This window comes from Sus scrofa, chromosome 12 (assembly GCF_000003025.6).
Source record: "Sus scrofa isolate TJ Tabasco breed Duroc chromosome 12, Sscrofa11.1, whole genome shotgun sequence".
In the NCBI taxonomy this organism is placed as follows: Eukaryota; Metazoa; Chordata; class Mammalia; order Artiodactyla; family Suidae; genus Sus; species Sus scrofa.
The window spans coordinates 16,567,391-16,579,711 of record NC_010454.4 but is presented as its reverse complement, the minus strand read 5'-3'; the positions used below and the strand labels follow the sequence as shown (position 1 = coordinate 16,579,711).

At 36.4% G+C, this 12,321-nt stretch overlaps 1 protein-coding gene across 1 annotated transcript in view; it reads left to right on the top strand.

The window, feature by feature from the left end:
- The window catches only part of LOC110255897 (EF-hand calcium-binding domain-containing protein 13-like), a 43,602-nt gene continuing 33,434 nt past the window's right edge, over window positions 2,154–12,321 (top strand). The window contains exons 1-4 of the mRNA XM_021066302.1: window positions 2,154–2,307; window positions 5,184–5,327; window positions 6,037–6,108; window positions 7,939–8,082. Coding sequence (XP_020921961.1) covers window positions 2,244–2,307; window positions 5,184–5,327; window positions 6,037–6,108; window positions 7,939–8,082 — 424 coding nt within the window. The 5' untranslated portion in view covers window positions 2,154–2,243. The remainder of the gene's footprint in view (window positions 2,308–5,183; window positions 5,328–6,036; window positions 6,109–7,938; window positions 8,083–12,321) is intronic.

The window sequence follows — 12,321 nt, the reverse complement described above, 5'->3', positions numbered from 1 at the left end:
AGCCACAGCAACGCCCGATCCGAGCCACGTATGCAACCTACACCACCGCGCACGGCAACGCCAGATCCTTAACACCGGATCAAGGCCAGGGATCAAACCTGCAACCTCATGGTTCCTAGTAGGATTCATTTCTGCTGCGCCACACCAGGAACTCCCTCTCCCATTTTTAAATCAGTTTTTGTTGTTGAGTTTTATGAGTTCTTTATATATTTTGAACATTAGCCCCTTATCAGATATATCATGTACAAATATCCTCTCCCATTTGGTACCTTGTCTTTTTGTTTTGTTGTTTCCTTTGGTGCATAGAACCTTTTTAGTTTAATGAAGTCCTATTTGTTTATTTTTTCTTTTGTTTCCCTTGTCTGAGGAGACATGATCTAGAAAGATATTACTAAGACTGATATCAAAGAACAAACTGTCTATGTTTTCTTCTAGAAGTTTGTTTGTTTGTTTGTTTTGTCTTTTTGCCTTTTCAGGGCCGCTCCTGCGACATATGGAGGTTTCCAGGCTAGGGGTCTAATCGAAGCTGTAGCTGCTGGCCTACACCAGAGCCACAGCAACGCAGGATCCGAGCCTTATCTGCAACCTACACCACAGCTCACAGCAATGCTCGATCCTTAACCCACTGAGCAAGGCCAAGGATCAAACCTGCAACCTCATGGTTCCTAGTCAGATTCCGTTAATCACTGAGCCACGACGGGAACTCCATAGAATTTTATTATTTCAGGCCTTACTTTCAAGTCTTTAATCCATTTCCAGTTGATTTTTGTCTATGGTATGAGATAGTAGTCTAGTTTCATTTTTTTGCATGTGGCTGTCCAGTTTTTCCAACACCATTTATTAAAGGGATTATCATTTCCCCATTGTATGTTCTTACTCAGTTTTTCTTCTCTGTAACCAGCATTACAAGGTGACTGTGTTGTGTTAAGACTCCTGGGTTTGGAAATTCTAGATTTTTGCATGTTGATTCTGCACTCTGCCACTTGGCTGCGTTCGTTTACTATTTCTAATAGTTTTTTGGCGTAGTATTTAGAATTTTTATATGTAAAATAATGTCATCTGCAAATAGTGACAGTTTTACTTCTTTTCCAATATGGGTGCCATTTTTTTTTTTTTTTTCCGTGTTGCTGTGGCTAGGACTTCCATTACTGTGTTGAATGAGAGTGGCATCATTATCTTATTCCTGATTTTAGGAGAAAAGCTTTTAGTTTTTCACTGTTGAGTGTGATGTTGGCTGTGGGTTTCTCATATATGGCCTTCATTATGTTGAGGTGCATTCCTTCTATACCCACTTTATTGAGAGTTTTTATGTAAATGGCTATTGAATCTTATCAAATACTTTTTCTGCATCTATTGAGATTATCATATGGTTTGTATCCTTCACTTTGTTAATGTGGTGTATCACATTGATTGATTGCAGATATTGAACTGTATTTGCATCCCTGGAATAACTCCCGCTTGGTCATGATGTCTGATCCTGTTAATGTACTGATGAATTTGGTTTTCTAATATTTTGTTGAGAATATTATGTCTACATTTACCAGAGATACTGGTTTGTAATGTCCTTTTTTTCTGGTGTTTTTGTCAGTTTTGGTATCAGGGTGATCTGGTCTCATAAGATGAGTTAAAAAGTGTTTCCTCTTCTTCACTTTTTTAGAATAGGTTCAGAAGAATTGGTGCTGAATCTTATTTGAATGTTTGGTAGAATGTACCTGCAGAACCATCTGGTTCTAAACTTTTGTTTTGGGGGATCTTTTTGGTTAATGTTTTAATCTCTGTACTGGTGATATGGGTATTCAGATTTCCTGTGTCTTCATGATTCAGTCTGAAGTTTTTATGATTCTAAGAATTTTTCCATTTCAAGTTGTCCCATTTGTTGGCATATAGCTGTTCATAATATTCTCTTATAATCTGTTGTATTTCTGTGGTATTTGTTGTTTTTTTCTCCTCTTTTGTTTCTGATTTTATCTATCATAGACTTTTCTTTTTCTTCAGGAGTCTAGCCAAAGGTTTGTCAATTTTGTTTATCCTTTCAAGGAACCCGTTCTTAGTTTCATTTGTCTTTTCTATTTTTTAGTCTATATTTCACTTATTTCCTCTCTGATCTATGTTATTTCCTTCCTTCTACTGACTTGGGCTTCATTTGTGTTCTCTTCTTATAGTTTCTTAAGGTATAAGTTTAGGTTATTCAAGATTTCTCTTCTTTCTTGAAGTAAGCTTGTGTTTCTCTGAACTTCCCTCTAATGCCACTTTCGCTGCAACCCACAGATTTTGGTATGCTGTATTTTCATTTTCATTTGTCCTCAGGTAATTTTTTATTTCTCCTTTGATTTCTTTATCGATCCAACAATTGTTCATAGCATGTTGTTCTGTCCTTATGTATTTATGATTTTTCTGGCTTCCGTTTATAGTTGAGTTCTAGTTTCATACTGTTGTGATCAGAAAAGATGCTTAATATGATTTCTGTCTTCTTAATTATTGAGGCTTGTTTTGTGTCCCCACACATGGCTTATCCTTGAGAAAGTTCCATGTGCGTTTGGGAAGAATATATATTCTGTTGTTGGATGGAATGTTCTGTACAAATCTGTCAAATCCATCTGTTCTAATGTTTCATTTAAGGCCACTGTTTCTTTGTTGATTTTTCTGTGAATGTTCTAGCCCTTAATGTAATTGGGATGTTAAAGTTCTCTACTATTATTGTGTTGCTGTCAATTTCTTCCCTTACATGTTTTAACAATTGTTTTATACATTTTGGTGCTCCTATGTTAGGTGCACATTCATTAATAACTTTATATTTTCTTGATGAATTGTCCCCTTTATCATTATATACTGTCCATTTCTATCTGTTATTACCTTTTTTTTTCTTGCTCAAAGTCTGTTTTGTGTGATATGACTACACCCACTTTCTTTTGGCTGCCTTTCTCCTGGAGTATCATCTTCCATCCTTTGACTTTGGGCCTGTGTTTGTCTTTAGAGCTGAGGTGAGTCTCCTGGAGGTAGCATATAGTTGGATCTTGTTTTTTAAGATCTTCTCTGGCTACTCTCTGTCTTTTGATTGGTGAACTCAATCTATTTACATTTAGAGTGATTATTGATAGTTCAAGACTTAATACTGACATTTTATCTTTTGTTTTCTGAATGTTCTACATCTCCATTGTTTCTTTTTCCTGTGTTTCTGTCTGCTGTTTTGGTTTGGTGGTTTTTGGTGATGTTTTTCTCAGTTTCCTCTCTTTTTCTATTTCGTGTCTCTGCTCTTGTTTTGTGGTTACCATGAGGTTTGTATAAAATGTATCGTAGATAAAATAGTCCTTTTCTTGTGATAGCATCTCATCTTTATTTACCTAAACCTGTTTCATTTTACCTCTTCCCCTTTTGTGTATTTTTTTTTGTCTCCAGTTATCCCTTTTTATGTTGTGAATTTGTTACCAAATTGAAGTAACTATAGTTATTTTTTAGGTATTTTCCCCCTTTACCCTTTATGTTATAGTAAAGTATTTAAAAACCTATTCTGATAAAGAGTTACAATTTTACGATTCTGTTTATCACCTCACTCAACATTTTGTATACTTTTGTATTTTTGTTTCTGGTAGAAGAGCTCCTTTCAACATTTCTTGTAATACCTTAGTGTTAGTGTTAGTAATATCTCAGGTCTAGTGTTGATGAACTCCCTCAGCTTTTGTCAGGGAAAGTATTTATTTCTCTTTCATATATGAATGATAACTTTGCTGGATAGAGTATTCTGGGCTAACAGTTTTTATCTTTCAGGATTTTGAGAATGTCATTCCACTCTCTCTTGGCCTATAGAGTTTCTGGTGAAAAATCTACTCATAGCCTACTGGGGATTCCTTTGTAGGTTACCATCCCTTTTCCCCTGGCTGTCTTTAAAATTATTTGTCATTGACTTTTGACAATTTTATTGCAATATGTCTTGGAGATGGTTGGTTTTTTTGCATTGAGATAATTTGCTGTTCCCTTAGCTTTGTGGACTTGTGTTTCCTGTTCCTTTCTCAGGTTTGGGAGAAAGGAACAGGAAACATAAATAAACTATTTATGTTTATTTCTTTAAATAAACTCTGTGTTTTCTTCCTCTTGTCTGCTTCTGGGGTACCCATTTACCTAATGTTGCCCTTCCTAAAAGAGCTGTATAGCTCATATAATTTCCTACATTTTAGAAATATCTTATTCCTTTTCCCTCTCCTATTTGTATCATTTCTATATTTCTGTCTTCAGACTCATTAATTCTCTCTCCTATATGGCAAGGTCTGTTTTTCAATGCTTTCTAGTACATTCTTCATCTCATTTATTGAATTCTTTAGCTCTAGCATTTCTTTTCAGTTCTTGCTTTAGAGTTTCAATCTTTTTGGTAAAATATCCCTTCTGTTCATTAATTTTATCCCTGAGCTCATTGAACTACCTTTCTGAGTTTTCTTCTAGCTTGTTGAGTTTCTTCCTAGTGGCCATTTTGAATTCTCTGTCAATTAGATCACAGTATGCAGTGACTTTAGGTTTGGTTTTTGGGAAACTGTCATTTTCTTTTTGTGGTACAGTGTTATACTGGTTCTTCATGGTACTTGATAAGTTATATCCCCCCCCCCCACACACATTACTATAAGACAATTTTCTCTTACCTCTATTAATTTCTACATGCTTTCCCCTCCTGTTCTGTCATGAACTATGTAAAGAAAGTACAAAAAAAAAAAAAAAGAATCTAGTGCATCTAAAACTATTAGGTAGACTGCTAATAAGAAAGGCCCTTTAATGGTAGGGAGAAGGTAGGACTAAGTGTTTTTCAGTCCATAGCAGATTCGTATTTTTCAGAGTTTTCCTTTCTCCAAGTACCTGACTTCTATATCTCTACTTGATCTTATTCTAACTGTTCTTGAAATGCTTTGCAGTCTATGGAGCATATAATAGGAGTCCCTTTGAGGGAAAACAGTTAATGAATAGAAGTGGGCTTTTACAAAAATTTGTGGAAACTCCACTTTTACCTAGCTAGTGATATTAAAATTTTGTTTAATGTTTAACTGGCTTCTAAAACCAAAGCCAATTTATATATTTTAAAAGCCTTTAAAACAGAATTCCTTTTGTGATACAACTATCTCTCTGTAAGCTAGTGTGTTAAATCTTTAAAAGGGCTTTGCCCCAACTTCATTATCTCTTCTCTATTCTTCATGTATTTACAGATTTGTTTAAAGAGATTACAACTCTTGAAAAGATCAGAAATGATAAGATGCCTATAAATGAACTGAGCTCTCATCTCTTAAGTGTTGGAATTCCATTAAGCAACAAGACTTTGCAGGAGATTCTGAGTGAAACATCTATTGATGGTGAGTCCTTTTGAAAGAGCAGTCTATGTTGAGCTTGGTGAAGCCCTAGTTTTACTGTGTGCCTGGGCTATCAGTTGTGTATATGCATAGTTTAGGTAAGTTAATTCTTAGAAATATAATGAGAACATAGGCATATTGAAAACTAAAATACTTTTTTCCTAGAAATATTTTTGAGGCAACCTCTGTTTATCTGATCAAATCTATAAAATGTATACATCAACATTTAATTATTTAAGCCAAATAAATTGATATAATTAGTTTTTTTTCCTTTCTTTTGAGGGAACAGATTCTGGGTAAAAGTTTTGTTTTTTTTGGTTTTTTTTTTTTTAGGGCCGCACTCACAGCATATGGAAGTTCCCAGGCTAGGGGTCAAATCAGAGCCACAGGTGCCTGCCTACACCACAGCCACAGCAATGCAGGATCCAAGCCATGTCTGCAACCTGCACCAACCACAGCTTATGGCAATGCCAGATCCTTAACCCACTGAGCGAGGCCAGGGATTGAACACTCAACTTCATGGTTACTAGTTGGATTCATTTCTGTTGAGCCACAACAGGAACTCCAAAAGTATTTTAAATTAATTGGTTTTTATCCAGCTACTTTTCAGAAATTACAAAATTTGCTCATCCGCCACTTCCTGTCATGCTTATTTAATGATTATTAGCATTGACAATTTGCTATGTTATAATCCTTGTGTTTTACTTTTTAGGAACTGGTGAAGTAAGTCTCAAACAAATTTTGGAGACTTTGAGCACAAGTAAGCCAGCCTCTGAATTTGAAGGTGGGTTAATTGGTATTTCCTTTTAGATATTAGTCATAGTTTGCACTGTATTTTTGTCAGTCTTATTATTTTTGAAATGGTGTTATGATTTATAAATGATTTACAAATGAACTGTGTATTTTTATAAGGTACACAATTTGATAAGTTTTGACATATGCGCACATTTATGAAACTGTAATCACAAATAATAATGAGCACATCTCTCAACCCTCCAATTTCCCCATGTCCCTTTGTAATCTCTCCTGCATTTCCCAGTGTCCTTTTCCTCACCCCAGGTAGCCACTGACATGCTGTCAGTAGAGATTCATCAGCCTTACCCAGAATTTTATATAAATGAATGTGTTCTTTTTTGCTGGATTCTTTCACCCAGAATAATTTTTTTTTTTTTTTTTTGTCTTTTGTCCTTTTTAGGGCCATACCTGCAGCATATGGAGGTTACCAGGCTAGGGGTCTACTCGAAACTGTAGCTGCTGGCCTACACCATAGCTACAGCAATGCCAGATCTGAGCTGCGTTTGCAACCTACACCACAGCTCACAGCAATTCCAGATCCTTAACCCACTGAGCAAAGCCAGGGATTGAACCTGCAACCTCATGGTTCCTAGTCAGATTCGTTTCCACTGCGCCACGACAGGAACTCCCCAGAATGATTGTTTGTGATTTGTCCATGTTGAAGCATGTATCATAGTTCATTCTTGTTTTTGACTGTATAGTATTCCCTCTTATAAGTATACCTCAGTTTATTTACTTACCTGCTGATGCACATTACATTATTTCCCGTTTTGGGCAAGAAGACTTGTGTAAGTCATTGTATGGACATATACTTTGATTTCTCTTGAGTAATTATCAATGAATGGCTGGATCATATAGTAGGAATATGCTTAACTTTTTTAGAAACTGTTGGCTTCCAAAGTGGTTATACCATTTTACATTCCCGCCAGCAAAGTAAGAGTTCCATTTCTTCCAGATTCTTGTCAATAGTGGATAGAGTCAGTCTTTTAAATTTTAATTATCCTAATAAGTGTGTAGGTATCTCACTGTGGCTTTAATTGCATTTCCTTAATGACTGATGATGTTGAGCATCTCCTCATGTGCTTATTTGCTATCTGTGTATCTTCTTTGGTAAAGTAGCTATTCGGATCATTTGCCCACTTTTTAAGTTTTTTTTTTTTAATTTCTAAACATTGAAATCAATTAGGTAGTATCAGTTCTTCAACTTCGCTCTATAGAGATAGAACAAATGGACAGAGATAAACCCTGAAATCCCTCTTATGTCACAAAATTAAACATTTTCCTAGAAGATGCAATGACAGCTGCATTTAAGCTTTAAAAATTGATTGTTTTTGTCAGTTAAAAAAAAAAAAAAAAAAAAAAACCTCAGTCAGTGGAGTTCCCATTGGTACAGTGGAAACGATTCCGACTAGTATCCCTGAGGATATGGATTCGATCCCTGGCCTCACTCAGTGGGTCAGGTACCCAGTGTTGCCGTGAGTTGTGGTGTAGGTCACAGACACGGTTTTTATCCAGCGTTGCTGTGGCTGTGGTGTAGGCTGGCCGCAGGTGTGGCCCTAAAAAGCAGAAGAAAAAAAGTCTTCTTATTTTTGTGTGTATTGTGTGTTGAGACAAAAATAACTGATTTCTTAGGGAAATGTTTGGAATACAGGATTTTTGGGGCTTATTATTTTGGGAATCATAGAGATAAAATTGATTGAGATACATGTTTGGACAATGGTCTAGAATTTTAGGTACATTATTGTTAAGAAGTTTAGAAAATAAGAAAATCATTTCCAAAGTGTGTTACATGACTTACAGAATCCCCATTTGCTTTCAGCTGTACACACTGCCCTCAATACTGTTAGCTTGATGAACTGTGATAGAATTCAAGCTAGTGACTTGAAAGATGTTTTTGATGACCTCAGCATTTCTATAAAGCCTGAAGAACATGAGATGTTACAGAAAACACTTGATGTTGATGGTATGTATGACAACTATAAGTTGGTTTTCTGAATAAAGTGATAATAATTTTTTGATCCCCCTTCCCTACCCTTCATTCATCACTTCCCAACAACTTTCTCTTTATTATCAAAAAAAAATCTCTACCAGAGAAATCTGCTGAGATCATGAATTTATCTCGATAGAAAAATCTTTGAATAACATTTTAATAAGATACTTTATAGACCCATCAAGTATCCTGTATTGATTCTATCAGGGTATATTTGTGTTATGTTTTTAGCATCTACTATAGAAATCAGGAAAGGTAAAGAAATTCTTTGAGGAAGTTGTGTTGAAGTGAAACTGCTTTTAGCTAGGAAAAGGTTCAAAGAGGACTTACCTCTCTACATGAGGTATTTATGGAATAAGTTGATTAATGTGAATCCTAAGAGCTTCCAGAGAAAACAATATGTAATTTTCAAAATTTCCCAATTGTCATGTGCTTTTTAAATTAACTTAAAATCAATTTCTAAAAGTATTTTTCTTTTTACATTATTAAATGAGTTTTTGGCCTTGTTTCATCAGTCGTATTAACTGGGGACACTGTATGGCACTACTTCTGTGCTACTTCAGAGCACTCCTCGGCGTTGTACAGTGTATGTCCTGCACAGCTATAAGTGGTCTTGAGTACCTTGTATATCATGTAATATGTAATATAATCAAATAAATATAAAATATTTATACTTAGGAAACTTTTGGTCTAGTTGGTAAGGCAAGATATAAACAAAGAGTATATTACAGCATAGGAAATAAAAGTTCAGTGAATATGCAATGTTACATGGAAGTACCTGAATAATTGCCAGGGAAACAGTGGTGTGATATTGTGATTTATAATAAGAAATGTATATTTAGTCTCTGTCCCCACTTCTGGCACAGAGCTCCTAAAACTTTTATAAATTCCTAAGTGATAAGAGCACTAGGAACATCGTTTGTTCTGATGAGCCAACTCTGGATGGGTGGGCTGCTGGATGTAACCTGGATGGCAGCTGGTCACCAGAAAGACCAAACCAAGATTAGAAGTTTAGAATGTTCAGCCCCACCTCCCCCATTTTTCCAAGATGGGAGAGGGATAGAAATTGAGTGAATAATTGATCATGCTTCTGCCAGGAAGCCTTGTTTGAGAGCCTCCCAAACATCACCCTCTATAACTCTTCATCTGGCTGTTCATCTGTATGCTTTATTATATCTTTTAATAAACTGGCAAACATGTGTTTCCCTGAGTTCTGTGAGGTGCTCTGGCAAATAGTCGAATTCAAGTGAAAGGGGGCCATAAGAACACCCAGATTGTAGCCAAGTTGAATAGAAGTTGTGGATAATCTAGGGCCCTACTACTTGTAATTGGCATCTGAAGTGGAGGGTATGTGTGTGTCTTGTGGGATTGAGCCCTTACCCTGTGGGATTTGATGCTATCTCTAGAAAATAGTGTCAGAATTGTGTTAAATTGTAGGACACCCAGCTGGTGTTGCAGAGACTTGCTTGGTTTGGGAACCCTTCCTCTACCAAACTGGTGTCAGAAGTGTCTTGAGGGTGGTAGTAGTGTGGGTTAAGGAGAAACTCATGAAAAAAGACTGAGTTTTTCTTAATCAAGTGATACTGTGTTACATAAGAGTTCAGAGGAAAGCTGTGTTTTATTCATTCAGTGGAAGATATTGAGATGACTGATAATGAGAACACCAACTGTATATAGGTAAAAATTGAGTGTTATGGAAAACATACACAGTAGGTACCTAACCCACATAGAGTTGGATAGGGTAGTCAGAAGATTCTTCCCAGAGGAGAAGACATTGGAACTGAATTTTGAAATATGGGTGGGCAGTAGCTAAGAAGTGGGAGTTCAGGGAAGGGGACTGGAAGGAGTTAGAAGGGAATGCTCAGAAATCAAAGGAGCTCTCAGTAGCCCAGTGAGACTTACACTCAGACCTAGGGAATTTGTTAAAAACCCAGATGCTTTGATGTCATTGTAGATCTCCTGCTTCACAGATATCTACGTAAGGCCAAGGTGTGTGTGTGTGTGTGTGTGTTTTAGCAAGTTTTACAGTTCATGTATAAATCATGAATCAAAGTTTGATCCTTGACTTCCTGGTGCATAGTAGGGGAAGAAGAATGAGAGAGGTGAAGCCAAGAGCAGATCAAGAAGGGTTTTGTTTTTATTTTTGTTTTTCTCTGCAAAAGAGTTAGAACTTTATCCTGAAGTCTCTAGGAAATCATTGAAAAATTCAAAGTTGAAAAGTGACATGATTTTGCAGTTTATTGTAGGCATTCTGATAGTGGTATTAAGGACTGAAGGTTTTGACGACATGGAGACATCTAGAGGGCATTATGCGAAGTGAAATACGTCAAACAGAGAAAGACAAATACTGTATGATTTCATTTATGCATAGAATCTAATAAACAAAAGAATGGAACAAAAATAACAAAACCAAAACAAAGTCACAGAGGCAGAGAACAAACAGGTATTTGCCCAAGGGGAGAAAAGAGTGAGAGGGATTAAGAGGTAAAAATAGCAATAAAGTAATATCTTTGTGTGGTTACGAATGGTAGTTATACTTATTATGGTGATCATTTTGTAATGTACAGAAATATCAAATCATTTTGTTGTAACTAGGAAATAACATCGTGTTGTAGGTCAATTATACTTCAAAAACAAGTTAACAAACATTAAAAAAAAAAAAGGTCAGATTTGTAGTCACCAGAGGCAAGGAGTTTGATGGAGGGGAATTTGGATGAAAGTGGTTAAAAGGTACAAAATTCCAATTTAAGATAGATAAGTACTAAAGATGTAATGTACAACATGATAAATATAGTTAGCGCTGCTGTCTTTTATACATGAAAGTTAAGAGTCAATCCTAAGAATCCTCACCACAAGAAAAAACATTTTTTCTTTTTCTTTCATATAGAAAAATATAATATCTGTACAGATATAGATGTAAAATGAGGGATGTTAACTAAACTTATTATGGTAATCCTCTCACAGTATATGTAAGTCAAATCTTTATGCTGTACATCTTAAACTTACACAGTGCTCTATGTCAATTATATCTTTTAAAAACTGGAAGAATGAGTTCCTGTTGTGGCTTAGCAGTTAACGAATCTGACTAGCATCCATGAGGACGCAGGACGCAGGTTTGATCCCTGGCCTTGTTCGGTGGGCTAAGGATCCAGCATTGCTGTGGTCAATGGTAAACCCCAAGACAACAAGCAAGCAGGGGTGTTTGAACCAACCATAGTTAAAGTAAAGAGTATGAAATTTGCAACTGAAGCTGCAGTCACCATTCTTCGAACTGATGATCTTATTAAGTTACACCCAGAAAGCAAAGACGGTGAGCATGGAGGGTATGAAGATGCTGTTCACTATGGAGCCCTTGAGGACTGATCTCATTTATTTATAACAGTGTTAGAACCAATTTTCTTGTATCTGGAATGTTATACATTAAAAGTGCAACGAGCTGGCAAAAAAAAAAAAAGAAAAGTCGCAGACACGGCTCAGATCCCGTGTTGCTGTGGCTGTGGCATAGGCCAGCAGCTACAGCTCCAATTCGACCCCTAGCCTGGGAACCTCCATATGCCGTGGGTGCACTAAAAAGCAAAAAAACAAAACAAAACAAAACAAAATCTGGAAGAAGAGAAAGGGAGTTAACTTAAAATTAGGGAGACATTTTAGAAGACATGCAACTATCCAGGTTAAAAAGCATGTATGTTGAATTAAGGGGTTGGCTCTAAGGATGGAAAGATGGGAACAGATACGAGATCTAGAGGCAGAACTTCATCATTGTTTAAGTTAGGGAAGGGAGAGGTAGAGGAATTAAGGATGAATAACAGATATCTGGCTTGGGAGACTTGTTTCGTGGCGATGTCTTCTAATAGGAAAGAGAATACAGAAGGAGGATCAGGTTTTAGTGCAAAAGTAAGGATATATTGTGTTTGAGATGCTCATGGACCTAGAGTTGAAGATGAGCAGTAAATAGTGGTCTAAGCTGAAAACAGAAACTTGGGAGGAGTTCCCTTGTGGCCTAGCAGTTAAGGATTTGGTATTGCCACTATTGTGGCTTGGGTTGATCCCAGGCATGGGAACTTCCACATATTGTAGGCATGGACAAAAAAAAAAAAAAAAAAAGGGAAGAAACTTGGGAGTCATCAACATACAGTTCGTAGTTACAAGAGAATTCAGGACAAATGTATAGAGTATAACAAATAGAGGGCCTAGGACAGAGCACTGGGCCAT